The 26,529-nt window shown below is 37.5% G+C and overlaps 1 protein-coding gene across 1 annotated transcript in view; it reads left to right on the forward strand.

Annotated features, from left to right (window-relative positions):
- Nucleotides 1–5,349: 5,349 nt before the first annotated feature.
- The window catches only part of LOC102859928 (protein LAP2-like), a 147,129-nt gene continuing 125,949 nt past the window's right edge, over nt 5,350–26,529 (forward strand). Inside the window, exons 1-3 of the mRNA XM_006899383.1 lie at nt 5,350–5,397; nt 11,666–11,863; nt 15,015–15,132. Coding sequence (XP_006899445.1) covers nt 11,675–11,863; nt 15,015–15,132 — 307 coding nt within the window. The 5' untranslated portion in view covers nt 5,350–5,397; nt 11,666–11,674. The remainder of the gene's footprint in view (nt 5,398–11,665; nt 11,864–15,014; nt 15,133–26,529) is intronic.

Below are 26,529 nucleotides of genomic sequence, written 5' to 3' on the forward strand. Positions count from 1 at the left end.
CTCAAGTATGTCAGAAATGATGTGGATGGCACAAGGCAGGGTTCAGGTTTGTTGTTCATAGTATCTCTCTGAGTGGTACTTGACTCAACGACATGTAACAACAGTGGGGAGTGACCTTGAACAATTCTTCATGTGTTTGTTGACCATGCTTTGATAACTTGTCTATTTGGTCCTCTGCATTTTTTTGCAATTGAGTTGTTTGTCTTTTGTGTTTGTTAGATATGTCATTCCTAAATATTTAATCCCAATTTGGTGGCTTTCTTTTTACTCTTTGGGAGAAGTCTTTTGAGCACATAAGCATTTAATTTTTTGGAGGTTCTATTCAGCTAGTTTATCCTCTTATTGATTTTACATTATTTATAGATGCTAGCATATTTATGCCATAGATGGTCTTACGTTTACCCCAGTTTGTTTTTGATGATCTTTATAGTTTTAGATTTTTACATCAAGGTCCTTGATCTAACTTGAATTCAGTATTGTTGTTTTTTTAAATTTTATTATTTTTGTGTGTGTGTGCCATCAAATCGGATCTGACTGGTACAGGAGGAGATTGTCCCTCCTTCCACAGCAGAGCATCTGGTGGATTCGAACTGTGCGCCTTTGGGATTGCAGTGCAGCTTCTTGCCACTAGGCCACCAGAGCTCTCCTTTGAGCTCACTTTTTAATATGATGTGAAGTGTAAGTCCTATTTCATTTTTGCTAACATTATTTGTTAAAGAGGTCCCACGTAATGTATTTCCTTCTATTCCATTGATTGAATACCTGTCATTGTATCAGTCAGTATGACATGACTGTGGCTGTTTTGAGGTCCAGAAGTGTGAGACTTCCTAATTTTTTTTTCTTCAAGGTCTCTTTCCCTTAATTATATAGTTAGTGATAAGTTTTTACATTTCTTTGATAAATGATGATCCATATGATTTGTATAGGGACTGCATTATATCTGTAGATTGCTTTTGGTAGTATTGCCATTTTCACAATGTTAAACCTTATTAAAAATTTTTTTTAATGTTAAGCCATTTCATGTATGTTGGTAGGTGCTGTTGAGTCGAGTACGACTCATATTGACCCTGTGAACAAAAGATCTGAACCCTGTTCTATTCTGCTCCATCCTCAACACTTCTTGATTCACAAGAGCCCATTGTAGCAGTCACTGTGCCAGTCTACTTGGTTAAGGGTCTTCCTCTCCTTTGTCATCCCTCCATCCTTCCCAGCCTCATGTCGTTCTCCAAGGAATAGCTGCTCCTAAGAACATGCCCAAAGTTTGTGAGGCGAAGCCTCATCATTCTTGTCTCTGAAGAGCACTCCAGCTGCATCCTCTCGAAGACATAGCTGTTTGTGGCATCAGTTCCTTTTTTGTCATTCTAATTCATTGTTCAGTTCATAGATGCATAGCTAGTAAATGGAAAGACCCTGACCTGAACCAGATGCACTTTATTCCTCAAACTGACATCATTACTCCTCAGTAATTTGGAGAGGTCCCTAACTGCGTATTGTCCCACTGCAATGCATCTCCTTATTTCCTGACTGCTTGTACCAGGGTTGTTAATTGTGACTCCAAGCAAATGAGGCTACTAACAGTTTCAATCTCCTTTCAATGGACATTCATGATGCTGCTTATCGGTCCACTGGTAAGAATCTTTGTTTTCTTGGCATTGAGACACAATCCATACTGAAGGCTGCATTCCTTGATCTTCTACAACAAGTGCTTCAAGTCCTCTTCACTTTCAGCGAGCTAGGTTGTGTCATCTGCATAATGCAGATTATTGATGAATCTTCCTCCAATCTTGATGCCATACTCCTCTTCATAGAGTCTAGATTCTTGGATAATTTGCTCAGCATACGGATTGAATAGGTATGGAGAGAAAATACAACCCAGTACACTCCTTTCTCAGTTTTAAACCATACAGTGGTTCCCTGCTTTGTTTGCACAACAGCCTCCTGGTCCAAGTAGAGGTTTTACATGAGCACAATTAAGTGCTCTGGGATTCCCATTCTTCTCAGTATCAGCCATAGTGTGTTATGATCCATACAGTCAAATGTCTTTGCATAGTTAATAAAGCACAAATAAGACATTCTTCTGATATACATTACCTTCAGCCAAGATCCGTCTGACATCAGCAGTGATATCCCTGGTGGCATGACATCTTTCTTGTAAATCCTGCTTGAACATCTACCAGTTCCATAGATACAGATTATAGATATAGATGTATACTGTTTTAGCCATTTTTGAATGATCTTCAGCAGTATTCTGCTTCCATGTAATATTAAAGATACTGTTCTGTAGTTTCCACATTTCATTTGCACCACCTTCATTGGGAATGGGGTCAAATACAGACCTCTTCCAGTCCATTGACAAGACAGTTGTCCTCCAAATTTCCTGGCATAGACTGGTGATTACATCCAAGGCTGCATCTGTTAATTAAAACATGTTAAAATTGGTATCCCATCGATTCCTGAGGCCTTATTTTTTGCTAGTGCTTTCAGTGCAGCTTCTACTTTCTCCTTCATCACCATTATCTTTTTTGCTCATATGGTACGTCCTGAATTTTTTCAGTATCAATCAGTTCTTTCTGGTACAGTGATTTTGTCTATTCCCTACATCTTTTTTTTTTTTTTTAAATGCTTTCTAGGTCATTCAATATATTGCCCATAGCATCTTTCAATATTGCAACACAATTTAGTTTTTCAGAAAGCTTGGGAAATGCAGAGAGAGGTCTTTTATAAGGTTAATGTATAGGCATGTTATATTTTTTTCATTTATGTAGATTTCTTGTAGTTGCATTTTTGTAGTTTTCCCTTTATAGGTGATTTGTATCTCTGAATTATATTTCTTTGCATTTATATACCACACTTTCACCCACTCAGTTGAAGATTGTGTTGTTCTTACTCCTTGGCTATAAAGAATAAATGCTTCCATGAACATTTAAGTTACATGCTTTTGTATGAACATGTGTCTTAGTGCTGCTATAACAGAACCACCACTGATGGGAAGCTTTTACAAACAAATGTATTTATTTTCTTATAGTTTAGGAATCTAGAAGTGCTAATTCAGGTTACCAGCTCTAGGGAAAAGCTTTCTCTCTCTCTTGACTTTGTTCTAAAGGTCATTTGCTGTTCAGTGGCTTGGTGATATTTTGGTTCTTTGCACTTGTTTACTATTGTGTTACATTCTTTTAATTTGTTCATGATACATGTTTATGTTGCTCCTTTGAATTGGTCATCATTTCTACTTTCTTTGTGTCCCAGAATGACAGTGTGTTGACTTTCTTAACTGTCCATATGCACATATCCATATGCAAGCACAAATTTTTGTGAACGAAAACAAACAAAAATGTCTTAAGTAGCGGCAGACTTCAGACTTTGTTCACTATTCCTTGTAAAAATCTTGATTCAGATTGGAGTGAGTCATTCTTCAGTGACTTGAAGATAATCAGTTCCTTTCTTGCTTTGTTAGAGCACCAATTCAGGCTCCACTGAAGTCCCAGGTTTTTCAGGCTTCACTCAGAGTAGCCAGAACTTAAACCCTTGACAGTCGTCTTAGAAAGTATGTCTTACTTCACTAGAAACCACCTGTTGGCGACTTTCTTAGTGAACAGAGATATATTGGCTTGCATAGGTATGTTACACTGGTTCCATATAGCTATGTATAACACTAGGAAGGAATCAGAGAAAGGCAGTAGAAGATGAAATTTTCCTTTGGTTTAAAATATTACCTTCCCTACCCCGCTTTCCTAATTCAACCCCTGCTTATTGTTGTTTCTTATCTACCTGTTTAGAGTTTACAGAAGGGAGCACTGATTTCTAGTTTATTTTTTTGATACTTATATGCGAGGGTAAGATGATGCTGCCATCTTGCCAGTGTCTTCAGTGTTTCTTTATTTTGAATGGGCTATAATTTCCAAGGGTTGGTGTGGTAGTTTGTGTGTGTCTGTGTGCCTTGCAGTTTTTGTTGTTGTAGACTGGACATTGTTGTTGCTGGTAGGTGCTATTCAGTTGGAACCTACTGATAGTTTGACAGTCCATCAGATTTTCAGAGGCTGTAAATCATATGACAGGAAATTGACCATGTTTTCCCCAAGGAGCAGCTGGTGGATTCAAACCACTTGCCTTTGACTTTGCAGGGAAACGCCTTACCCCTAGGCCACCAGAGTTCCCTAGACTGGACTTTGTTGTTGTTATTTACCCTTAGAGTTGGAACCAATGCACAGATGACCCTCCAGCAGGTTTTCACAGCAGTTAATTGCATGCGAGGAGATTGTCTGTTCTTCTTCTGGTGGATGTGAACCATGTGCTTTTGGGTTGTGAGTGCAACACCTTCTCACTCAACCAGAGTGGACATTAGAGTATTGTAATATGTTGCTTACAAGCATTGTGCTTTTTCAGTTCTCTTGTATACAGAATGTTTTCAAAGGCCCTATATTCTGCCAGAACTCTAAAGGTGTTCACTGCATGCTTGCTTATTGCTTTCCTCTCCCCATTCTCTCTTAATTCTGATTTAGACCAGACCAAGAGTTAAGTTTATCAGAACTTGTAAACAGATCAGAAGAGTTTGTCAGCAAAGTTTTCTCTAGTATTCTGGATCTAGAGATTGGGTGTTTTTTTTTTTAAAGTAGTAGATTATCTCTACAGTATCTTGCTTGTTATTGTGTCAGGAATAGAAAGAGAACAATGGAAAAGAAAATTTTTCTTATTTTTAGAGTTTAATATTTGCATATAGTGTGCACATCCTACCACATATTTTAAATCATCTCTATGAGGATTCATTGGCTTTGATTTCCTCCTTACTGCTTTGTGGTCTCGGGATGACTCTTGCAGTGTTCGTGATTGTATACAGAATTAGGCTAGAAGAATAGAATAATCATAGGATCAGGCAAACTATTTAGGAAAGCAAATATTTTCCGAGAACATGTCCCCATTTTATCCCCAGAACAAACTTCTGAGTAGATAATCTCCCCATGCCCCATCATCTACAAATTGGAAAGCAAGTTTCTGCCTCATAACCCACCATCAGGAACTGCTAAATTTAAATTAGGATTTTGTTTGCATAGAAGAATATTTGCCACCTCAGAGTTCAATAAATGAACTTAACTGCTTGAAAGAAAGGTCTTTGTTTCTTAATATGGATGAGAATTCTCAATGTGAAGAATTGGTTAAGACGTTCATTTATTATGTGTGTGTTTAAAGAAGCAATATGTTGATTTAACTGGTCATAAATATTTTCAGTCCACATTGTTGTCTTTTAAAAAAAATCTTTATTTTGCCTTTGGAGTGGATTACAAATAAAATGAAATATTTTTTATTCATCAAGATCTGTTTTTTATTCTTTTGTGTTTCTTTTCTTTTCCATAGAATGTTGGCTCAACTAAGAAATACCAGCAAGATAAATTCAGCCCTGTGGTAAGTATCGCTAACACCTTTTGAGAGAGGGCGATTGGTTTTTTGCCTTTTTTCCCTTCTTGGTTGGCTCTTTTTTTCCTTCATTATGATTGTGGTATTCTTATATCTATGATGCTATATCTTTTACAGTAGGGCTTTTTATAACAAGACTGAAATTTGCAGTTATCAGTCCCATTCTTGATTAGTTATTGTTCACACTAGGTAAGACTTTTTGTTTTTGTTTCCTAGTATTACTGTATAATTAAGAATTATTTTAGGTGATTTTAGTCATTCACTACCGATAATGGTATATTCCTCTGTCCTCAGGAAATAAAGCTCCTCTCCTTTCTTACCTTAGCAGTTGGTGATGCAGCACATTTGTAAGAGAAAAGGAAGACCTGACAATTTGCTCCAGTAAAGTGCATAGCCCAGGAAACCCTATAGGGTAGTTCTGCTCTGTCTTAGAAGATCACTGTGAGTGATTCTTAGAGTCAGATGTGGTGATACGTGGTCTAAGATACTTTGGACATATTGTCAGGAGGAGTCAGTTCTTGGAAAAAGACAAAAACATCATGTTGGGAATGTTGAGGATCAGATAAAGAGAGCAATACCTTCAACAAGATAGATTGACATAGTGATATTAACAGTAGGCTTGAGCTTGTGAGGATGGCCCAGGACAAAGTTCAGAGCTTTTTAATTGACTCAGTGATGCATAACACCAGGTTGAGTCAGAATTGATTGGCTAGCTTTTCTTACCTTTTTGATAATTTTAGTCAACTCTTCTTCAATTTGAGGCCTGAATGGTCTTTATACAACTTATTTTCAGTTTGTTTCCTTTTGAGAGGTAGACTTTATATACCTTCCTAAGAACTAAAACATCTGATTTCCATTTTCTAATTCATTTTCCATTTTGAGAAATTCCTCATGTTCCTCTTTCTATCTGCAGTAAGATCTTTTTTTACTAATAGCACTACTTTAAAATCTTGGAAGCTGTACTACCTTCATTAGTAATTTGCCTTCTAAACCCCATTTGAAATGGATTCATACAGTAACTGAGACAACGGGGATAGGTGTGTTGGAATCAGTGAGACTGGCTCCGGATAGGGCAGGTTTCAGAGCTATTGTACATAGGCTCACTATGAATCACAGGTGGTATAACAACAACAACAACAGACTGTCTTAAATTTTAAGTGCTCTCTCTATATGTTGTAGTTATGTACCATCAAGTTGAAACTAACTCATAGCTGACCTTTCAAGAGTTTTCAGAGACCAACCAAACTCCCTCCTACATGTATTCTACATTTAGAATGAATACAGTCTTTTAAAAATCACTCATCCTTAGAGCCACTGGGCACAAATTAAAATGAATAAAGCCATATATATTTTAGCAGCGTGAAAATCTGTCCTGTTAATAGTCACACTTAATGTGAACAAACTAAATATACCAATCAAGAGAAAAAGAGTAGCAGAATGGATTAAAAAAAAAGTCCATCAGTATATTGTCAACAAGAGACATATCTAAAAAATGAAGGACTTAAAATCTAAGGCTGGGGGGGAGGGAATACTAAGCAAATGGCATCCCCAGAAAAGCAAGAGTGGCAAAACTAATCTCTGATAAAATAGACTTAACAATGAAAATCACTGTAAAAGATAAGTAAAGGTACTAGATAATGATTAAAGTCACAGTAGATCAAGAAAATAGAACATTGGTCAACATCTATGCATCAAATGATAGACCTGCTAAATACATAAAACAGTTATTCCCAGAATTGAAGAAAGAAATAAACAGCACCACAGTAGTGATAGGAGACTTTTAACACACAACTCTCACCAAAGAATAAGTCAACTCAAAACTTTACAGAGATGCAGAAGACCTAAGCTACACACAGTCAACTTGTGGATGTATTCTGAGCACCTCACCAAACTGAAATTCAATTCACTTTCTTCTCATGTGCATGTGGTACATTCTGCAGAATTGATCACATATTAAGGCACAGAGCAAATCTCAACAAATTAAAAAAACATGTGGTTGCTGTGATGCTAAACACTGTGACACTGATGTGTCAGATACAATAATGGTTACCCATGGTGGACAGTGTTTGGTGGAGCTTCCCAGTTAAAACAAGATTGGAAGCAGGAGTGGCATCCACTTCCAAAATGGCTTGCCTCTGGAAACTTTATGAACGTGGAAAAACTATGTAAGTTACACAAGTGTTCAGGTCTTTCCTTCATAGGGTTGATATGAGTCGTCTATGACTTGACGGCACTTAACAGTAATAACAGCAACAACATAGAGCTTTGTTGGCTTAGTGGATAGAAAGTGTTGCTACCAAGCCAAAGGTGGGTGATTTTAATCTGTAGCCCTCAGGCCTGGTTTTAATTGGTTTTGGTCAAATATTCTGCTAAGTGGTATAGCACTGGTCTGTCCATTTGCTGTACAGAGGTAACTTGTGGTTGTTGTGATGCTAAACACTGTGACACTGATGTGTCAAATGTGATAATGTTTATCTGTGGTGGAGAAACGATGAAAGTTATACAAGTGTTCAAGTCTTTCATTCATAGGGTCTCTGTGAGTTGTCTGTGACTCGATGGCACTTAAAAACAACAACAAAAAGCCAAAATAATACAAAATATCTTCTCAGATCACAATGTCATAAAACCAGAAACTAGCCATAATAGGTTAAAACTTATAAAGCCACGAATGTGGAAGCTAAATAACACCCTGCTAGAACATGATTGGGCTATAGAAGAAATAATGGTTAATAATGGTTTATTGGGTTAATTAAAAAAGTTCCTCAAAACAAATGATAATGAAAATACAACATACCAAAACCTCTAGGTTGCAGTTCAGTCAGTTCTTGGGGCAGTTCATAGCAGTAGCCAAAAAGATAAAAAAGGAAGAAGAAGCAAAATTAATGCTCTAACTCAGTACTTTCATCAAATAGAAAAAAAAAGCAAAACAACACCCCAATAGTCTATCCCGGCAGTCTCTGGAAGAATGGAAATTCTAAGAACAAGGGCTGAAATTAATGAGCTAGAAAAACAATTGACACCATCAATAAGACCAGGAGCTATTTGGGTTTTTTGTTTGTTTGTTTTGTTTTTAAAGAGTCAATAAAATGACAAACTGTTGCCATACTTAACAAAATAAGAAATGAAGAAGACATAAATTAACTTAAGGAATGAGAGAGGTGACACCACAACAGAACCAGAGGAAACTATAATACTGGAATATTATTAAAAGCAATTCTCTGATAAATTTGAAAACTTACAAGAAATGGACACTATTCCTTGATACTGTTAGAGCTAGTAGACCAATTTAGTAGAGTTACAGGATATAAGATCAATATCCAGAAATTAATAGGATTCCTCTACAATAACAAAAACTAAGAGAAGGAAGCCAAGAAAGGAATACCATTTACAATAGCCAACCACAAATCAAGATCTTTTGGAGTGAAACTAACTAGAGCACAAAAGACTTGTACAAAGAAAACTATAGAAAAATGTTCCTGGTTAATAGGAAGAACCAAGAAAGGAATTCGATTAACAATAGCCAGCCACAAATTGACATACTTGGGAAGGAACCTAACTAGAGTACAAAAGACTTGTACAAGGAAAACTGTAGAAAAATGTTCCTGGTAAATGGGTGGGAAGACTCAGTATTGTGAAAATGACAATCCTACCAAAAGCAGTTCACACGTTCAACACAATCCCAATACAGATATCCAATTAATTTTTCAAGGAGATTGAAAGGGAAATTATCAAGTTTATTTGGAGATGAAACACCCCAGATAAGTAAAGCATTTCTGAAAAACATAAATGAAGTGGGAGGCACAGCACTTCCTGACCTCAAAACCTGAAATACTGAAATACCTCAATGACAAATACTATAATGCCACTGTAGTAGAGCAGGACTGACATCGGGGTTGGGAGGAAACTAAGAAAAGAGAGGGTAAATAATGTATACTGCATTGAAACAGATGAGGGAAAGAACTGTTTGAAAGGAATATATGGTTGGAAATCCAAAGTCTCTATAAACTTTCATTAAAATTTCAGTTAAAAAAAACCCTACTATATAGCAGTAGTAACCAAAACATCGTGATACTTTTAAAATGACAGGCACATAAACCAATGGAACAGAACTGAAAACCCAGAAATGGACCCATCTTCTATGGTCAACTGAAATTTGACAAGGAAATCTAACCTATGAAACAGGGAAAGGACAACCCCTTCAACAAATGGTGCTGGCAAAACTGAACTGTTAACTGCAGAAAGCTGAAACAGGATCCACATCTCACACAGTACACAAAAAGCAACTCAAAGTGGATGAGAGACCTGGGAATAAAGCCCCAAACCATAAAGATCAAAAGAGACAAATTGGAATCAAACTTAGAAAGCCCAGTCTACAGTATAAAGAGACTACCAAACATAGCCAGAAATGCGTAAACTGGAGAGGATAAAATTGTTGAATGGGACCTTCTAAAGATTAAATCTCTGTATTCATCAAAATCTTTTTCCAACAGAGTCAAATGAAAATCTACTGACTGGGAACAAACATTTGGCAATGCCATATCAGTCAGGGTTCTCATATGAAAGTGTACAGAATCCTGTTGGGCCTCCAGTTAGAAAAAGACTGATAATCCAATTACAGAGTGGGCTATAATAGACATGGAGAGACTTTTCACAGAGCAGGGCATTCGGGTGACTAGTAAACAGATGAATAAATGCTCAAAATCACTGGCAATAAGAGAGATGCAAATCAATACTACAGTCTTACTTCTGTAGCAGTGGTAGAGTTTAACAGGGCAGCAAGTAATACATATGACCCAACTATTTCACTGTTTGGATTATACCTTGAGAAAATGAGACCTGAGGCACAAATGGAGACTTGCACACTAATGTTTATAGTAGCATTATTCATCATAATAAGAACTTGATAACAGCCCAGATACCCAACCACGATGGAATGGATTGAGAAATAATGGGAAATTCACACGATGAAATACTATGCAGCCTGCAGGAGGAGTGATGTTGTGAATTACTAACTAACATGGGGGGGGGGCGGTGTGACTGGAGAACATTATGTTGAGTGAACTAACTCAGTCTCATAAAGCTATATAAGATCATTATTGTAGAATGAGTATTAGGATCAAAGGGGGGGGCCTTTGACATAGGGTAGCACAGTTGATGTGTAGAAGGAGTGGTGGGTAAAGGAAAGGGAAATTATCAGGTGTGAAAAACAACGTATATGAACTTTTTAAGTAAACCAGTATATATTTTTTTTAAAAAAGAGTAAAAAAAAATCTGAGATCTATTGTGAACCTTTTGAAAAACAAAGGTAAGGCCAATATTTAAATTAAACAAAATAGACCTGAGCATAGATAATCCTTTTTATTTGGAAGAGTCTTATAATACTTAAAGGATAATTGATGTCTCATCACTGATTAATCTACTTGTGTGAAATAGATTCCACTTCATAGGGTTCTTCCATCAAGATTGTGCATCTTTTTCTCTTAAAGCAACTGTTATTTGAATTTAGACTTTTAGGTTAGTAGTTGAGTTACATTATGCATTCAGTCACCAGGCCTGTTGGGTAATTAATTGTGGTAGTTGTGGTTTTAAGTGTGGTTGACTACAACTCATAGCAATCATATGAAAAACTGATCTGCGCACTGTTCTATCCTGCAGCATCCTTATCATCCTCAACACATTTGAGCCCATTGCCATTGTCCATTGATTGTATCATTCCATCACTTTGAGGGTCTTCATCTCTTTCACTGACCTTCTACCCTCCCAAGCATCATTTCCATCTCCAGCAAATAGCCTTTCCTCACACTATGTGAGGCAAAGCTTTGCCATTCTTTCCTTCAAGAAACATTGTATTTACGCTTTCTCCAAGGCATATTTATTTTTTCTTTTGACAGTCCATGCCAAAATAGCTGGTAAGGAAGACCAGTTCATAACAAAAACAGTACATGAGAAAGTTTAGAAATAGAATTCTTTTCAACAAAAATTGAAGAAAAATCTTTTTGCACGAAAACTTTTCCTCTCCGGAGCTAATAAACAGATTCAAAGCACTGTTTTCTTTAGAAACATATAGCTAATTCATATAGTATTTTGTAAAGTATTTCTATGGTGATATTTAATTAGAAAACCAGTAGACAAAAAAAAAAAGTAGACATAAATCTGGGTATTAAACCACTGTTAAATATATTTCATTGTATGTGCTTAGCTGTGGTATATGAATGTGTATGCTTTAATTACATTTATTTTTATCTTACTATTACAGTGTCTAAAAATGACTACAAAACGAAGTTTGTTTGTGCGGCTGGTACCATGTCGTTGTCTACGAGGGGAAGAGGAAACAGTAACTACTCTGGATTATTCTCATTGCAGTTTGGAACAGGTTCCCAAAGAAATTTTTACTTATGAAAAAACCTTGGAGGAGCTCTATTTAGATGCTAATCAGATCGAAGAGCTTCCAAAGGTACGTTAACACTGCCAGGAATTAACTATAGTTACTTGTATGTCATTTTAGAATAAAAATATTCTTAGTTTTGTTATCTATTTGTGGTGTGTTTACTTTCTGTTTGTTTAAATTTACCTCATCTCCATAATTCAAACTTCAGTAGATTTAACGTTTTTTTTTTGTTTTATTTCTTCTAATTTATTATGTAAATATGTGTGCAGATTATGTGAAATTTTATATTTTACTCCCACTGTATTATAGTCACTTTCTCTGTACCATCAAGTCAAAACTGACTCATAGTTGACCCTGTAGCAAGTTTTTAGAGGCAGTAAATGGCTCAGGAGGAGATTGCTCATCTTTCTTCCATGGAGAAATATGCCTTTATATCGGTAGCACAATTCTTTACCACTAAGCCACCAGAGGTCTCTATTATAGTCACTGTTGTAGTTAGGTGCCATCAAGTTGAGTATGACTCATAGCGACCCTGTGTACAATAGTTTCACAATCTTTGACACACTCCATCCCACTTCTGCATTCCCTCAATTTAGAGCTGCCTCCCTTAGAGTCTGCCTTAATATGCCTTTATCCAGTGAATGACTTTGATTTGCTGATGTTGTGTAACTGAAAATGAGAATAAACAACTGCATATATCTTTTCATTATTAGAGTAAGCAATGTACCAAGTTTCCAATATAGGAAAAGTGGAAATTTTCAAAACTGAAATGGAACACCTAAAGATTAGTATCCTAGACATTAATGATTTGAAATGGACTAGTGTTGGCTATCTTAAATCAGTCAGTCATATGATCTTATATGCCAGGAATGACAAAGAGGAATAATACCACATCAATTTTGAATAGTACATGGGCAACTGGCTGGAAAAGGTCCATATTTGTCACCATTCTAAAAAAATGTGATCTAACTAAATGTGGAGATTATCGCACAAGTATCACTAGTATCACACTGAAGCAAATCTTGTTGAAGATCATCCAGGAATATTGGATCAATACATCAACAGAGAACTGCCAGATATTCATGCTGGATTTAGAAGAGATAGTAGCAGCAGCATTATGTCATTGCTGATGTCAGATGAGTCTTGGCTGAAAGTGGGGAATACCATAAGTATATATATTTGTGCTTTATTACATTTAAGGCAATTGATTATCTGGCTCCTAACAGGTTTTAGATAGTATTGAAAAGAATGAGAATCCCAGAATACTTACTTGTTTGTGCTCATGCAAAACCTATATCTAGACCAAGATACTGCATGATTTCAAAATCAAGAAGGATGTATGTCAGGGCTGTATTCTCTCTCCATACTTAATGAAAATCATACTAGAATCTAGACTCTGTGAGAAAGAATGTGGCATCAGAATCAGAGGGTTATGTAGATGACACAACTTTGCTTGCCAAAAGTGAGTAGGACCTCATTTATTGCAGAAGGTCAAAGACTGTAGCCTTCAATATGAATTATATCTGAACATCTAGAACACACACAAAAAAATCACTGGGCCAATAGACAGAATCATGATAGATGGAGAGACAGAATAGTTAATGATTTTGTTTTGCTGCTGTTATTATTATGAGCTGTCGAGTTGAGTACAACTTACAGTGACCCCATGAACAGCCAGCCAACCTGAAACTTGCCCTATTCTATGCCATCCTCATCACCTCTGAGACACTAGAGCCCATTGCTGAAATGATGTCAGTCCATGTCATTGAGGCTCTTCCTCTCCTAATCTTACATTCTATCTTTCCAAACGTGTCCCTTTTCAAGGAATAACCTTGCCTAGCTGCTAAGACTCCCAATAAATACAGTTAGCAGCAGTCAAGAAATTAAAAAAAAATGTGTAGTGTTGATAACTTGTGGGGTTAGGGACCTCTCCAAGGTACTGAGGAACAGCAATATTAATTTGAGTGTTAAGCTGTGCCCGACCTAAGTGTGATCTTTTCAAATGCTTCCTATGTATCAGCAAGTTGGACGTGAAATAAGAATGGCAGAAGAAAATTAGTATCTTTGAATTAGGGTGTTGGAGAAGAGTGCTGAATGTCCCATGGACTGCCAAAAAACCCTTGGAGAAGGTATAGCCCCAGTTCTCCCTAGGGATGGATGATGAAACTCTGTCTCACATACTTTTTGGTCCTGTGATTGTAAGGAATCAATGACTTGTTGACATCGAGTCAGAACTGATTCATAGTCTCCCTTCCAGTGGTTTTTGGAGGCTGTCTGTAAATCACATATGAGGAGATAGCTTATTTTTCATCTGCTGGATTTCAGCCACAAGAGAGGTTTCAGCCTTTTGGTTAGTTAGCACCAGAACTCCCTAATTTTAAGAGGAGTTCTTTGAAAAGATATCTTAAAAATTCTTTTTATTGTAAATTTAAGATGAGCTATCTTTAACAGATATGTGAGTCCATTGCTTCCTTTTTTGCAGGCTGTATTTTTAACTATAAATTTTCTGTATGTACATTAGTTGTTGGGGAAAAATAGTCTATATGTGAAGTACACATGTTCCACATTTGAAAAACACGCACCCCTATAATTTGGATTGCTAGATTTAGCAAATAAAAACATGGAACACAGAGGTAGATTAGACTTTCACTGCCAACCTAGTGGTGTTTGGTTTGATTTTATTTCATCAGCTTGCTCCATGGGAAAAAGATGGGCATTTGCCTTCCATGTGACTTGTTGCTTCTGAAAACCTGTTGACATGTCACCCATAGATCGGTTCCAATTTGAGGGTACATAAACAAACAATCTTTTTATATCAATATTCCCATGCAATATTCATTCCACAGTTTACCTGATTAAAAGATAACTTACATTAAAAAATGGTCACTTATGTATTTACTTTTACAGCGTAACAGAGAATAAAGTAACATGTTTTATTCTTACTAAATGCACTTTGCTCCTAACAGAAGTATGAGAATGTGTAAACCGTTGAGTGTTGCATTATATTCATGGTCATAATTCTTTTACAACAACAATTTCTTATAGAGAGAAATAAGAGAACTTTCCTGCCCATTCTGGTATTTTTAGAATGAGTATGTCTTTGTGTGAATAAGACTCATTTGATGGTAAGACTTATCTGTTTGCGTAAAAGTCAGTAGGTGAAATAATCAAGGAAATGAAATAGATAACCAAAATGCTTTCCTTCTTTTTTCAATAGCAACTTTTTAACTGTCAGTCTCTACAAAAACTGAGTTTGCCAGATAATGATTTAACAACATTACCAGCATCCATTGCAAATCTCATTAATCTCAGGGAACTGGATGTCAGCAAAAATGGTAAGATGTCTTTTTTCTATTTTTTTGTGCCTGTTACAAAGGTTTATTGTTTTAACAAGAAAGAAAAAGCAAGAATGTAATGTATAAAAAATTTGTTTTTATCCGTGAAGAAAAGTTGCTGTTTGTAGAGTGCTTAAGCACTTGACTGTTGAACCCCCTGACCATTTCAAGAGATAATGATTTGTCAGTTTGCTCAGAAACTTTATTCTGTCCTATTGGGACAGAATTGACTCATTTGCCATGATGGTAATAGTGGGAGTAAATAAGTATTTTCAGTGAATGTGAAAGTACTTACCCTTTTTGTTTAAAGATTGTGTATCTTATATCTAAGTATAGCAGAATATAATATTTTGTATTATAATTTTTAGCTTGGTACTTGTTATGTGCATGCATAGCTACACAACACACACAGACACCAAGAGAACAGTGTTGTCTCATGCTTAAAGCATGGTAGAGAATAAGCAGTAAGGTTGAAAGTAATTTTTTAAAAAAAATTAACTTTTTAATAAAATACTGTTACACATAAATATAAAATATCTTCATACATTTTCATTGCCCTGTTTGTAATGATGAGAAATTGGTAACAGCTGCATTTTCTGTCATTTATGATGTAATGTTAATTAAAACCATCATGTATCCATCAGTACTTACTTGAAAAATTTACAGTGCAATATTAAAGATAAAAAGTTGGAGAACATTAGAAATTAACATGATCATTTAATAAATACTTTTTTGAGTCTCATCTGTGCCAAGTAGGGTTTTTCAGAGCCTGGATTACAATTAAAATGGAAAACTAAAAGCACATGAACATTGCCCATCTGCAATATTAGTCTTCTCTTTGTGGTTTAGTGTACTATACATCAGAAAAATTTCTAAGATATGTTCCAGAATATTAAGAATTTTCCTTTGTCAGAGGTGAAGCTAAGGCACTTAAAAGTTTTTATATTGAATTTGTCTTTCTTCTTTCAAAAAAGAAAGAAAATTTTATGAGCATAATTTTAAATGCTCAAAGACTTGAATTTCAATGAATAAGTATGAAGTACTTTTTTATAATGTTCAGAGAAAAGCATTATAAATGTTTCTGAATAGGTTATTACAGTGGCACCAGCTGAGCAGTTCTATTCCATATCCCTCAATTCCAAAGTCAGCCCAACTTTGTTCTAATAATGCGGTTTTCTAGCAGTAACTGTCATATCAATTCTGCTAAATTTAGAAATTTAGTATGATCTTAAGACTGATTTAAAAAGTCATCCTATTTTCACAGTTAAGTTTATTTTGACTAGTGAATTAAGTAGATATCACCTTGCTTGCCCAAAGGGAATAGCACTTGAAATATTTGCTGCAGAAAATCAAAAAACTACATACAGCCTTAATATGCAGTACAACTTAACATCAAGAAGACAAAAATCCTCACCACTGGGTGATAGAAAACATGATAAATGGAGAGAAGATTGAAGTTGCTTGGAAAGATTGTCAGTGAAGGAGAGGAAGACCCTTAATGAGATAGATTGACACAGTGACTTTAACAGTAGGCTCAACTGTATCAGGTGAGGATAGTACAAGAGAGAACAAGGGTCAGATCCATTGTTCATAGAGGATGGAAGGAATACAGTCACTAGTCCTAAAAGAATTGGCTGGCACTAAAAAGTTTCAGGTTTTTCTAAGTCTTACCCCAGCCCTGATGTCAGTCCCATTCTACAACACTGGCACCATGCAATATTTGTCCTTTTGTGACTGAGATATTTCACTCAGCAGAATAATATTGCATGAGTTCCTTGTTTCTCAATGCAGCGTAGTATTCCATAGTGTGAATATACCACAGCTTCTCTATTCATTCGTTTGTTGATGGGCACCTGGGTTGTTTCCAGCTCCTCGCTATTGTGAACAAAGCTATGATAAACACGGGTGTGCATATATCTGTTTGGATGTCGTTTACGGTCTCTTTAGCGTATATTCCCAGTAGTAGAATTGCTGGGTCAAATGGTATCTCCATTTGCAACTCTTTGAGAAAGCACCATACCGCCTTCTGCAGTGGTTGTACCATTTTACACTCCCACCAACTATGAATGAGGGTTCCAGTTTGTCCACAGCCTCGCTAGCATTTGTTGCTTTTAGTGAGTCTTCCTCCAATCTTGATGCCACACTCCTTCTCATAAAGCCCTGCTTCCCAAATGATCTGTTCTGCATACATATTGAAAAGGTATGGGGGACAGGATGCATCCCTGATGTACTCGTTTCCTGATTTTGAACCATGCACTGAAGATTATCCAGCAAGATTCTACTGAAGATTATCCAAAAACGACTGGAACAGCATATCAGCAGAGAACTGCCAGAAGTCCAGGTTGGATTTAGAAGGGGTCGTGGTACTAGGGATATTGTAGCTGATGTTAGATGGATCTTAGCTGAAAGCAGGGAATACCAGAAGAATTTCTATCTGTGTTTCATTGATTATGCAAAGGCATTTGACTGTGTGGATCATAACAAACTGTGGCTGACTGTGAGAAGAATGGGAATCCCAGAACATTTAATCGTGCTAATGTGAAACCTATACTTGGACCAAGAGGTAGTGGTCAGAACAGAGCAGGGTAGCACTGCATGGTTCAAAATTGGGAAGGGTGTATGCCAGTTATGTGTCCTATCTCCATACCTTTTCAATCTGTATGCAGAGTAGATTATCCGAGAGGCTGGGCTCTTTGAGGAGAAGTGTGGCGTCAGGATTGGTGGAAGTACATAATAAGAACAAAAATTTCACTGCCATTGAGTTGATCCGGATTCTCATGGCAACCATTTACAAGGTTGTAAATCTCAGTGGAAGTAAACTGCTCATGATTTTCCTTTGGAGGTGCTGGGTTAACAGTGCAGTGAGCTTCAGGCTGCCACCAGGTACGTGCCAGCTGCAAACTTTGAGAGTGCACAATAACTTTTTTCTGACTCACAGAGCACAAATTACACATTTCCCTACTGCTTCAAGATTTCAGTCGCAAGCTGAGAGAGGCATCACTGTTACCTGCTGGTTCCCATTTTTCCCTTTATATAACGGTAATTCATTTAAATGGACTCATAGAATTTGGGGCTATGGCTATATTTCCAATAGCAAATAATTGTGAATCAAGATCACCAAAAGAAAGAAATTCATGCATGAGGTCTGAGAGAGTATCTACATTTCAAAGAAGCGTCCATATCCTAAAGACGATGTCCTCTTTTCTGTTCATGATAGGTTAAATCATGTCATCTGAAGTTAGTTGATGTTGTTAACAGGTAGTCTACTGAGCCACCATTCCCTAGAATAAATTCTCAGATACAGTCTGAAATTTTTAGATTATAAAAGATACTTCCTCAGAAAGTTCCTCAGGTAATTTTATTGATTATTTCTCAGGAACCAAGGGCAAAGTGTATTTATTTTTTATAAAGTTACTGATTACTATACAGCCAGGAAGCAGAAACAGCCAATGCCAAGGCTGTAAATTCCAAGTGTTTATAGCATGTATAAGGAACTAGAGGCTCTAGTACCTAAGAATGAACAAGATGGAACACTGTAGGAAGAGGACAGAGGTCTAGGGATTTTGAAGTACCAAATGTAGGCACCCATATGGGGAGCTCTAAGGGCTTAGTGACAAGAAATTATGCTGCCAACACAAAGATTTGTGTAGTTCGAATCCACCAACAGCCCCATCAGATAACAGTAACAATCTTTCTTCTCCTGTGATTTACTATCGCTGAAACAACAGAAATAAATATAGGGCGTATTAGCTATTGTGAGAGAAACCTCAGCTTTCACACTTAGTGAAATGTCATCGAGCTGAGGTACAACTCATAGTGGCTCTGTAAACGATAGATCTGTCCTGTCCTATCCTTTCAGTCTCTGACACAATTGAGCCCATTGCTGCAATCACTGTATCAGTCCACCTGGGAGGGGGTTTTCCCCTCCTTTGCCCTCTTACCACCTTTCCAAGCATGATGTCCCTTTCCAAGAAACAAGCTCTCCTAGTAGCATGTGCAAAGTCCATGAGATAAAGCTTGATCATCTTTGTCTTCAAAGAGCACACTGGCTGCACTTCTCTAAGACATCTGTTTATTCTTTTGGCAGTTATTCAGTATTTGGAGTTATTCAGTATTTTTCTCCACCAGCATAGTTCAACAGCATCAATTCTTCTTTTGTCATATTTATTCATTGTCCACCTCTCAGCAGCATAGCAAATGATTGAAAAGACCACAGTCTGAATCGGGCACACTTTAAACCTCAAACTAATATCATTGTCCTCAATAATTTGGAGAGGTCCCTCACTACAGACTTCCCAGTGCAAAATACCTTCTGATCTCCTGACGGCTGGTACCAAGTGTATTGATCCAGGTAAAATGAAGTTTTTAAGTTTAAATATTTTCTCCATCCTTTATGATAAGATATTGCCTCTCCAATGGTGAGAATTTTCCTTTCTTGATGTTAAAATGCAGTTCATTTTGAAGGCTACAGGATTTAGTTTACAGCATACATTTCTAGTCCTCCTCACTTTCACAAGCAAGGTTGTGTCATTGGCATAAAGAAAGTTGTTGATGAGTTGTTGATGAGTCATCTTGCAATCTTGATGCCACATTCTTCCTCATAAAGTCCAGCTTCTCGAATAATTTGCTCAGCATTTAGCTGTCACTCTTAATGAAATTGAATGTCATTTGGAAGGTTTTGAACAAGTATTTCAGAGGAGAATCTGACTTGAGTTTTATTCTGTTTATATGTAAAATGCAGATTCTAAAGAATCAGTATATTCCTTTGAATTATCTGTTTTATGACTTTACGTTTGAGGAAACAACATTTATTAGGTTGGGTAAGGTGAAAGACAGTATACAATCAGGATTTGATTGTTGCTATTATTACTAAGTGCCTTCAAGTTGAGTACAATTCGTAGTGATCCTGCAAAGGAGTTGAACCCTGCCCTATCCTGTGCCATCCTCATCATCTTTGACTCACTGGAGATCATTTTGAAAAGTCCCTGTTTCAGTCATCTCTTTGAGGATCTTCTTTCCTTCACTGGCTCTCCATCTATCCAAGCATGATGGACATTTCCAAGGAATAGGCTTTGCTTAGCAATATGTACAGACTATTTGAGACAGAGTTTCATTGTCCTTGCTTCATAGGAGCACTTTGGCTTCCATTTATCCATGACATACTTGTTGTTTTGACAGTCTGTTGGATGTTCAGCACTGGTCTCCAAGACCACAATTCAAAGGTATCAGTTGTTGTTGTTCTTATCCATTGTACAGCTCTGATACATGGCAAGTGATTGAGGAGACTATGGCTTGAATAAGTAGACTCATTTTGATCTTTGACATCATTGCTTTTAAGTATTTTGCAGAGATCCCTGACAGTAGGATTATATTGCCCAATATAATATATCTCTTATTTCCTGACTGCGAACATGAACAGTGTTGATTATTGATCCATAAAAGATGAAAGCACTGATGACTAGAAATTGGTCCCATGGAGAAGACATTTGTTTTCTTGATGTAGAGAGATGTAATCCATACTGAAAGCTGTAGTTTTTAATCTTATGCAGCGAGTGTTTCAAGTTCTGCTCACTTTCCACAAAGTTATACTATCTTCATAACACAAGTTATTGATGAGTCTTCCCCCTGTCCTCATCCCACATTCCTGAGTCAGGTTTCACAGTATTTGCTCAGTGTATGAATTCAATAGGTATGCAGAAAGGATACATCCCTGCTGTATATATACTCTTCCTGATTTTAAAGCAGGGAATGTTCCTTTGTTATACTCAGACACCAGATTCTTCATCTAGGTATAGATAATGCATTAGCACAATTAAGTGGTCTCGGATTCTCATTCTTCTCTCGTAAATTATTATGATCCACGCAGTCAAATGCCTTTACATAGTTAGTAATGCACAAGTATACATTTTCTGATGTTCTGTGCTTTCAGCCAAGATCCATCTGACGCTGGCAGTGATACCATTGTTGTCATACCCTCTCCTAAACCCTGTTTGAACATCTGGAAGTTCCCTGTTAGTGTACTGTTCTAGCTATTTTGGATGATCTTTGATAATATTTGGCTTGCCTATGATATTAATCATTGTTGTTTTGGCTATTGTTAACATGCTGTTGAGTCGCTGCAACTCAAAAAGACCCTACTCACAACAGCCCTGAACCCTGCCCTGTGCTCAGCCAGTTTTACTGTCTCTGACACACCTACCCCCATTACTCCAGTCACTGTGTCAATTCATCTTATCCAAGATCTCCCTTTCCTGTGCTGTTTCTCTACCTTTTCAAGCATGTTGTCCTTTCTCCACCCTTTCAAGCATGTTGTCCTTCTCGAAGGACTAGTCCTTCCTGGCACCATGCCTAAAGTATGAGAGTAAGAGCTTCAAAATCCTTGCCTTCAGGGAGCAAGTTGATTTTATCCTTTGCAGAATAGACCTGTTTGTTCTCTTGGCAATCCATGCTATGTTCAGTATTCTTCTCCAACACCACAACTCAGGCATCAGTTCTTCTATCATGCTTAGTCATTGTCCAGCCCTCTGATGAGTAACTCGTAATTGCAGAGATCATTGCCTGGATTAGGCACATCTTAGTCTCCAGACTGCTATAATAGGTCTTCAGCACTTTAGAGAGGTGCCTGACAGCAGATTTGCCCAATGCAGTTTATCTTTTGATTTCCTGACTGCAGGCTGTTGATTGTGGAACCCACAAGCTGAATTGTTAGGTCTTAGTTTCTTCTCCATCTGTCGTGATGGTGCCAGTTGGCCCATTGGTGAGCATCTTTATTTTTTTTAATGTTAAGCTTTAATTCATTTGGAGAGTACAGTCCTTGACCTTCAGCAGAAAATGCTTCATGTCCTCCTTGTTTAATGTTAATGATATTGTCCAGTTATTTCTACATTCTTTTGGGTTACCTTTCTTGTGATGGGAACAAATATGGAACTCTTGCAGTTAATTAGCCAAGCAGCTATCCTCCAAATTTCCTGGCATAGGCTGGTGATCACATCAGGGCTGTATCTTGTTAGTTGAAACATGGCAGTTGGTATTTTATTGATTCCTAGGGCCTTATTTTTGCCATTGTCTTCATTGCAGAAGAAAATTTAAATTTATCTACAAGAACCAAAATACAACCTTCATTTTAATCAGCTGATTTAAAGAATCATCTCAAAACCAGATTTTGAGGCATTGAACACTAGTGTTTGAAAATCAGAGCTACTGTGGGAGGACCTCTCATCATTGAAGAGAGCAGGTTGTCATTACAAAGACAGAAGAGAGAGAAGAAACCAAAATGGATGTCAAAAGAGACTGAAAATTGCATTAGGGTGTTGAGAACCCAAAACAAAAGAAAGAAATCTTGAAGTAAAACAGAAGATTTCAAAGAGAAACTGAGTGTGGAAACTACAGAACAGTGTCATTGATTTCACATGCAAGCAAGATTCTACTGAAGATCATCCAAAAACGATTAGAACAGCACATCAGCAGAGAACTGCCGGAAGTCCAGGCTGGGTTTAGAAGGGGTCGTGGTACTAGGGATATCGTTGCTGATATTAGATGGATCTTGGCTGAAAGCAGGGAATACCGGAAGAATGTCTTTCTGTGTTTCATTGATTATGCAAAGGCATTTGACTGTGTGGATCATAACAAACTGTGGCTGACTCTGAGAAGAATGGGAATCCCAGAACATTTAATTGTGCTAATACGAAACCTATACTTGGACCAAGAGGCAGTAGTCAGAACAGAGCAGGGTAACACTGCATGGTTCAAAATTGGGAAAGGTGTGCGCCAGGGATGCATCTTGTCTCCATACCTTTCCAACATGTATGCAGAGCAGATTATCTGAGAGGCTGGGCTCTTTGAGGAGAATTGTGGCATCAGGATTGGTGGAAGATCTATTAACAATCTCCGTTATGCAGATGACACAACCCTCCTTGCTGAAACTGAGGAGGACCTCATGCACTTGCTGCGAAGGGTCAAGGATTGCAGCCTTCAGTATGGACTAAGGTTCAACGTCAAGAAGACAAAGATTTTCGCCACTGTACCAATTAGCAGCGTCAGGATGGATGACGAAGAGATTGAGAGTGTTCACAGCTTCAGTTTGCTCGGCTCCACAATCAACACTCTTGGTACCAGCAGTCAGGAAATCAAAAAGCGTATCGCGATGGGAAAGTCTGCTGTTAGGGACCTCTCAAAGGTACTCAGGAGCAACAGTGTCTCTCTGGAGACTAAGGTGCGCCTAATACAGGTCATGGTATTTGCAATCGCTTGTTATGCATCAGAGAGTTGGACAATGACTAGGGAGGACAGAAGGAGAGTGGATGCTTTTGAGCTGTGGTGCTGGAGAAGGGTACTGAATGTACCATGGACTGCCAGGAAAACAAACAGATCCATCTTGGAGAGGATTAAACCAAGCTACTCCTTGGAGGCAAGGATTCTGGGGCTTCGTTTGACATACTTTGGACATGTTGCCAGGAGGGACAGGTCCTTGGAGAGGGACATCATGCTTGGGAGGGTGGAGGGACAGCACAGGAGGGGAAGACCCTCTATGAGATGGATTGATTCGGTGACTGGGGTAATCGGGATGGGTGTGTCAGAGGCGGTGCGGTTGGCGCAGGATAGAGCAGGGTTTAGAGCTGTTGTGCATAGGGTCGCTATGAGTCGGAAACGACTCGACGGCAGATAACAACAACAACAACACCTGTAAAAAGAATATAGGACATGTCAGGACAGCCATATCTGATCTTTACTGACTTATAATGGGGAACCTGTCAACAGCATCACAACTCAAAGCCAGTTCCCATGAGGTCAGATATTTCCCACATGCTTCTGTACCTCTTTCTACTCATCTCAACACCAGTCTTACTGCTTGACTGGGTCCAAAATCCACGGTGATAGCTCACATACAGAACCATACTGGTCAAAGGTTATAATCCAGATTAATAACAGTATAGTCATGACAGCTTCCAAAATGTGTATGCAGGCACCTAAGCCTTGAGCCTCATGGTGTTAGACCAGTGTCGCGAAGCTCTTGGTCCTGCAAATATTGGCTCCCCCTATCTACACCTAATCCCAAGTTTCCAAACAAACTTAGGCAAAGGCTTTTAATTTAGCTCTGGTTCTGTCTGTGAGGTTAGTGAAGGGGAGTGCAAGTAGCAGTACCATCTCGTGTATTCTCTGGTTCTCTGCCTGGGTCATGGCGGCAGTGGAGGCTGCTGCTGCTGCTGCTGCTACTACTACTACTACTACTACTACTACAAGTGTAGCTGTCATAAGACTGTCTGATCCTGAAGAGCATCCACTGCATACTTACTTCTCCTTTGTTGTTGGTAAGAGAGAGACTGTTGCTGCAATCAATCAATTTAATGGGGAGACTATACAGTCCCTTTGTGGATAGCCTAACATGGCCTGATTGGCCATTTCCACCATACACATGGCAGAGGCATGTTCCATCGCTTGGAAAGCCATATTGAAAGATAAACTCCACCTTGAGACAATAAATAAAAATATTGTAAAGAGCCTAGAATCAGAGAATAGAATGGGAAGAACGCATTTGGTATTTCTCAAGTTGAAAAAAATCTGAAAAACAGTTTTAAATCTTGCGTTCCAAAACTGAGAGATAATATGGGAAAATTTTGAATGATCTGGGAAGCATAAAAGAAGGTGGAAGTAATACACAGAATCACTGTACTAAGAAGAAGGAGATGACACTGAAAAATTTCAGGAAGTTTATGAATAAGACTTAGTGGTAATAAGGATGATGTTCAAGCTGCATTGACAACATTGGCAAAAATAAGAGTTTGATTAGATATTTTAATTCATTAATCAATTGTAATCAATTTATATAAAAATGAATAAATAAACCTGTTATGATTTGTGAGTTTTGGGGAGCTCTGGTGGCCTACTGGCAAGTAGCTGCATGGCAATCCCAGAGGTGTGTGGTTCGAATCCACCAGATGCTCTGCTGGAAAAGAAGGGACAATCTCCTCCTGTACCAGTCAGATCTGATTTGATAGTACACACAAAAAAAAAATGAAATAAATTAAAAAAAATTTGTTAGCTTTCACTAAAAGTTAACTTTTTAAATCTTTTTTTCTTTTTCCTCTTGTTACTTTATTTTTTGCTTTAAGTAGTCTTGTCATTTCTGAGTCTTTTTTGATAACAGTAGAAAAAAATGTTGTAGTGGAATGTTTCAAGCGTCTTTAAAAGTAGAGTGAAGATAATAATCTAACATACATACTGGTCACCTTTAACAGCTTTTAAATCTTGTCGATGTAGTTTTAACAGTACCTACTACTCTTAATCCAGGGAGCTCTGATGGCCTAGTAATGGTAAGGAATTGTGCCACCAACTCATGGCATGTGGGTTCAAATCTCCAGCTCCTTTGCCGGAGAAAGATGGGCAGTCTCCTTCCATGCTATTAGCCACCTTTGAAAATCCACTGGAGGATCAGTTACAAGTAGATCCTGACTCAGTCACACACAAGAACAATAAAATAACATCCCTACCCTTAGCTATTTTAAAGTAAATTGCAGAAACATGTTGCCATATGTAAATATTTTTTTTACATTTTCTACTAGTTTATTTACAAAATTCAAACACTTTTAAAAATTTTATTTTATTATTATTTTGTGTGTCTGTGTACCGTCAAATCAGATCTGACTGGTACAGGAGGAGATTGTCCCTCCTTTCCCTGCAGAGCATCTGATGGATTTGAACCATGCGCCTCTGGGATTGCAGTGCAGCTTCTTGCCACTAGGCCACCAGAGCTCCTCAAACACATTTTTTAAGAACAGTTTCTTGCAGTTTCCCTTACCTCACTCCCACCAAATTGTACAACCCCATGATTCATTTTCCCCACCCCCTGCACATCATCATCCCTCTGCTTCCATCATCTCCCACCCCTCTTGGGTCCTTATACCATATGTAAATATTCTGAGATAATATTTGCCATTATTACATTTGAGATAGTAGCTAATAAGGACTTCATTAGAATTCCCATATGTTTCATTTAAAGACATACATGAACTTGATAAAGAGAAAAGGAAATTTCTCGTAACTGACATTTAAACAATTATCTTGAAATTGTTGGAGAAATTGAATTTATAACTATAACAACCACATCAGCAGCAGTATTAATAAGTGTTCTTTAGAAAAATGTGGACCGTATAATTTTAATTAAAAATTTTATTGATTCACGTGCAATTCTAAGTAATAATACAGAGAAATCCCATGTACCCTTAATCTAGTTCTCTTTCCTCCAAGGTAATATTTTAAAAAATTATGAAAACCTTGTTTTATGCGTTTTACAACCAGAATATTGATTAGATTTTTTCTGTTCGATGTGGGATATGGCCTCTATGTGTTATTTGTATAGTTTGTCACATGTAGGTTTGTGTATTCAACACCACAATAAAT

Source organism: Elephantulus edwardii, unplaced genomic scaffold (genome assembly GCF_000299155.1).
Source record: "Elephantulus edwardii isolate Elephantulus edwardi_28Jun2011 unplaced genomic scaffold, EleEdw1.0 scaffold00254, whole genome shotgun sequence".
Taxonomy (NCBI): domain Eukaryota; kingdom Metazoa; phylum Chordata; class Mammalia; order Macroscelidea; family Macroscelididae; genus Elephantulus; species Elephantulus edwardii.